Source organism: Mustela lutreola, chromosome 7, assembly GCF_030435805.1.
Source record: "Mustela lutreola isolate mMusLut2 chromosome 7, mMusLut2.pri, whole genome shotgun sequence".
Lineage (NCBI taxonomy): Eukaryota > Metazoa > Chordata > Mammalia > Carnivora > Mustelidae > Mustela > Mustela lutreola.
The window spans coordinates 7018342-7022384 of NC_081296.1; the positions used below are offsets into that span (position 1 = coordinate 7018342).

Sequence of the window (4043 nt, forward strand, 5' to 3'; positions counted from 1 at the left end):
CCGGTCTTTCTGGTGCCCTCTGAAACACCATGCTGGGTGCTTGGGGTAGAGATGAAGGCGCTGTCCCTGCCCACCTGAGACGCAGGTGTCAGGGGCACACCTATGAGAGATAAGGCATTGTGGGAGCCCCAAGGAGGAAGGCTTCCTGCAGGGGGAAGGGCTGGAAGGATGAGCGGGAGTCCTGCGGGTCGACAAGGGAGATTCAGAACCTTACACAGCAGAAGCAGAGAGGCCAGGCCGTTTGTTCGGAGAAGGATGAGCGGTTGGGCACGTCACGGGTGCAGAGTCCATAAGGGGAGGATGAGAAGAGGCGGGAAAGATGGACGCGTTCTAGCGCAAAACAGGTTTGCACCGTACCCTTCTGGTCACGGAGAATTAAAGTAGGGGAAGGGACAGGATCAGATTCGTATTTCAAAAGGATCACAGTGTGAGCTGGGGAGGTGGGGGAGAGGCCTGGGGGTGGGGGGGACAAGGAGACCAGAGAGGAGGCCGCGGGGGCCTGACAGAATCAGCAGTTGGAGGGCAAATGAGAGGAGATGGACTCCGCAGATCCTTGGCCCGAAACACCACCGGCAAGAAGTGGCCGGCTGGCTTCGGGGCGGGCAGGGGAGGGATGGGTCAGGGGCCGTAATCTATGGAGTGCTGATAGGTACTGGACACGTTCCAAGTGCTTTACGTGGATGGTCTCACTGGATCATCACAACAGCCTGTGAGGTCCAAACCGTAATCAGTCCAGTTCGATAGATGAGAAAATTGAGGCACAGAGAAGTAAGGGAATTTGCCCAGTGCACACTGCTGGTAAGGAAGGGTTGGTGTCAGAGTTCAACTAGAAGCTGAGCTTGTAACCACGACATTATTTTTCTGTCTTAGTTTGCTGACTTAGGTTACTAGGTAGACGGTGAGTCTGTTTCCCAGAAGAGAGAAGACATGAGGGGTACCTACCCCACCCCACCACAGCCTGGCCGGCGGGAGGGGTAGGAAGGTCTGAGTTCTGCCGGGGACGTTCTGAATGAGACCGCAGGAGGCTGGAGGTGTGGGTCTGGAGCTTGGAGCAGAGACGACTTCATTTTACAGAGAAGGATTGAGTTCATGTGCAGTGCCCTTCCCAGAGCTTCGCATGGCCTTCAGGACTAGGGGTTTGAGGATGTGAGGGCAATCTGGCCGTGACAGCCGTCACCCTGTGGACCACCAGGGTTGAGGCGGCTGATCCGGCTGGCTGGTCGGGGCTCCCCTGCCACCCCTGCTGCTCCATGCGTCTCCCTCCCAAGGCTGCGTGTGGGATCCAAGAGGACGACCTGCCCAGGTAGAGGAGGACCGTTCTTTGGTCAACGGTATAGGAGTAGCTGCGCTCCCCTGCCAGAACGCCCGAACAAGCTCTAAGGGTCTGTTTGCGGGAGAATTTAGGGCCGTCAAGCTTCCAGGACTCCAGACACAGCCAAATGAGCCCCTGCAGGTGGGCATCTGCCTTTCCATAGGTTAATTAATTAATTAATTAATTAACTTGAGGTTTGAGAGTAGAAATCAAGTGTTAATGACAGCTGAACAAATCTGCCTAGGGATTTGGGGAACCACCTCGAATTTCATTTTAGAGATACTCATGTGGCCAAATCTCCAAAAAGAACCTTTCTCTGGAGAATGCTGCCTTGTTGTAAAACAAAACGTAACTCTGACCTTTTTAAGTGTAATTGTTCCTAGGGGCGTCTTGGAGGTGGATTCTGATCATCTGCTCTTCACTCTTCTTGGGACATGAGTCCCCATCTTCTGCCTATGGGCTGCCACTTCCCACGGGAGGCGTTCAGAACACCGCCTTCCACATGTGCAGACCACCTGCTGACTGGCCCCAATAGCTGGCGTCACTGCCCAGCATGGCCAGGCTGGGCCGCCCCAAATCACACGTGCTCCTTTCTAAACCCAGGTGTGTTGCTGTCATGGGGAATCTAATTCCAGTCCGAGGGCGCCACTACTGGGAGGTGGAGGTGGACGAGCAGGCCAACTACACAGTGGGCGTGGCCTTTGACGATGTCCCTAAAGAGGAGGACCTGGGAGCAAACCGCCTGTCTTGGTGCATGAGGCACAGATTTGCATCATCGAGGTAAAGTAACATCTGGAAAACCAGTGTTAACATTCACTTTGCAAGAACAGATCCGGAGGTCTTAGTAGTAATAATGAAGGCCTACAGTGTGTTTCAGAGGATGTTTTAGGGTATTTCAGGTGCCCTTTCTAGTCCTTTTCCCTAAAGTCCAGATGAGAAGAGAAGGAGCAGCTTTGGGTGCTTTTCTTTCAGATAAAAATAGCTAAAATTTGCAGAGAGCTTGTTCTGCGCCAAGCACTGTTCCACACTCTTAGATATTTTATCCTATTTCCTTCTCAAATCTATTATCCCATTTTAAAAACAAGAAAGCTAGGCCTTCCAGCGGTTCGATAATCCATCCAACATGGGTTTTCAGAGCTTGGAATCAAATCCCGGCCATCCGGCTCCAAAGACCGCATTCTTCACCACTAAGCGACTCGTTTTCCCTGTTTGAGTCATGTTATTAAATGCATACACGTTTGATTTGAAGCCTCAATTCTCTTTCAGTGGGAAGACGCTTAATAGTTAGGGCTCATTCTGGTTTGCTTCTCCTGCAAAGCACTCTGTCCTGTAGGCATGGACTAGTTCTAGAAAGCTGGGGAAATCCCAGGAGGCCCCCCGGCCAGTGGACATTGTCAGACTTAGAAAGCCACTGTTGCAACCTCCCTTTGCCTCAAAAACTGTAAAACTTCCCACCATTTTCCCAGCACCTCTTTGTGGGGCCTCTGACCCTCACTGGCTTGCTGAATCCTATTAACGTCTGAGCCGGTGTTCTCTGCCTATGAGCCTCCATCACGGTCAAACACTGTCTGTCATGCCCGCGCATTTGTGGGAAGACCAGCTTCCCCTGTAAGATGGCTGGACTAGAGCTGACCCCACTAAACCTCAGGCCCAGTTCGAGGAATACGAGACGTACGAGGCACCGAGCCACAGGGTTTCTTTGGATTCTGCCTCAAGTAAGACTAAAATCAAAGGGTCCTCTCCTAGAAAGGTAAGAACGAAGGGCAGAGAAAGACACTGTGTATAGTGGGGGGGGGGGGGGTGGCGGCAGGACAGAACACAGAAGAGGATGGAACACGAGACAGCATGGAAAGGCAGGTCAGAAGCCAACCCCGAGCTAGAGCAGTCGCACGCGGTCCCACCTCGGAAGGACATGTGAGTGAAGAGATGGAGTTACGAGTGGAGGATGAGGATTGGGTGTCCTAGCTGACTCCTATTTCTTGCTTTAGTCTTGCCTCTGCTGTGCTGGAAGGAAGGTAGAGGGAGGGAAAGCTTCTGGTGGCTGCTCAACTAAGAAAAGGAGTCGAGGGGAAGATGAGGCGAGATGGCCTGGCTTGCTCTCACGCTCGAGACTATTCTGAGTGTCCCTCGGGGCTGTGGACCTGGCCCTGAGCTCTGCAGGCGTCTGTGGGTAGCGGGGGGATGAAGTCCCCGCCTCTGGTCTCGGTGCCAGCCATTTTCAAAGCACACAGGCCACAGAGCATGGCTGCTGTCGCAGCTAATGGTGACCGGCCCCCAGGCGGCCGTGCTAAGGCTGAAGGTTTGAGAATTGTGCCTGAGTACTTGTGCACACTCTCCCAAAAGGCCCATTTTATTACATGAAACATCAGGAGGTTGCCTGTTTCAAATGTCTTCATTATGAAGGCTTTATACATCCATCCGATCCTTAAAATCCACAAATTTTTTAAATACCTATTTCTACACAAATTTTGATGCAATAGGAGTGTATGCTACTATATGTAAGGTTTTTAGGTTAAGAGATTGTTCAAAAACAAATGGAGTTTAAAAATATGTCTCAGGGCGAATTTTAGAAAAGAGAGAAATAATTTTGGAAATGGCCTGTTTGGGTAGTCAGTTAATAAAAAATAAAACAATCACAGGAGTATGTGAATAAAATTAATATGAAATGCTGTGTAAATAAGCCCTACACAGAATTTCTGAAGCTCTGTTATATCAACACTTAAATTTTCAG

At 51.1% G+C, this 4043-nt stretch overlaps 1 protein-coding gene across 3 annotated transcripts in view; it reads left to right on the plus strand.

Moving 5' to 3' along the window:
* FSD2 (fibronectin type III and SPRY domain containing 2) overlaps positions 1 to 4043 on the plus strand; it is a 54223-nt gene that overhangs the window by 47309 nt on the left and 2871 nt on the right. For all 3 annotated transcript variants that reach the window (XM_059179890.1, XM_059179889.1, XM_059179891.1), the window contains exon 15: positions 1916 to 2092. In XM_059179890.1, the coding sequence (XP_059035873.1) occupies positions 1916 to 2092 (177 nt within the window). The remainder of the gene's footprint in view (positions 1 to 1915; positions 2093 to 4043) is intronic.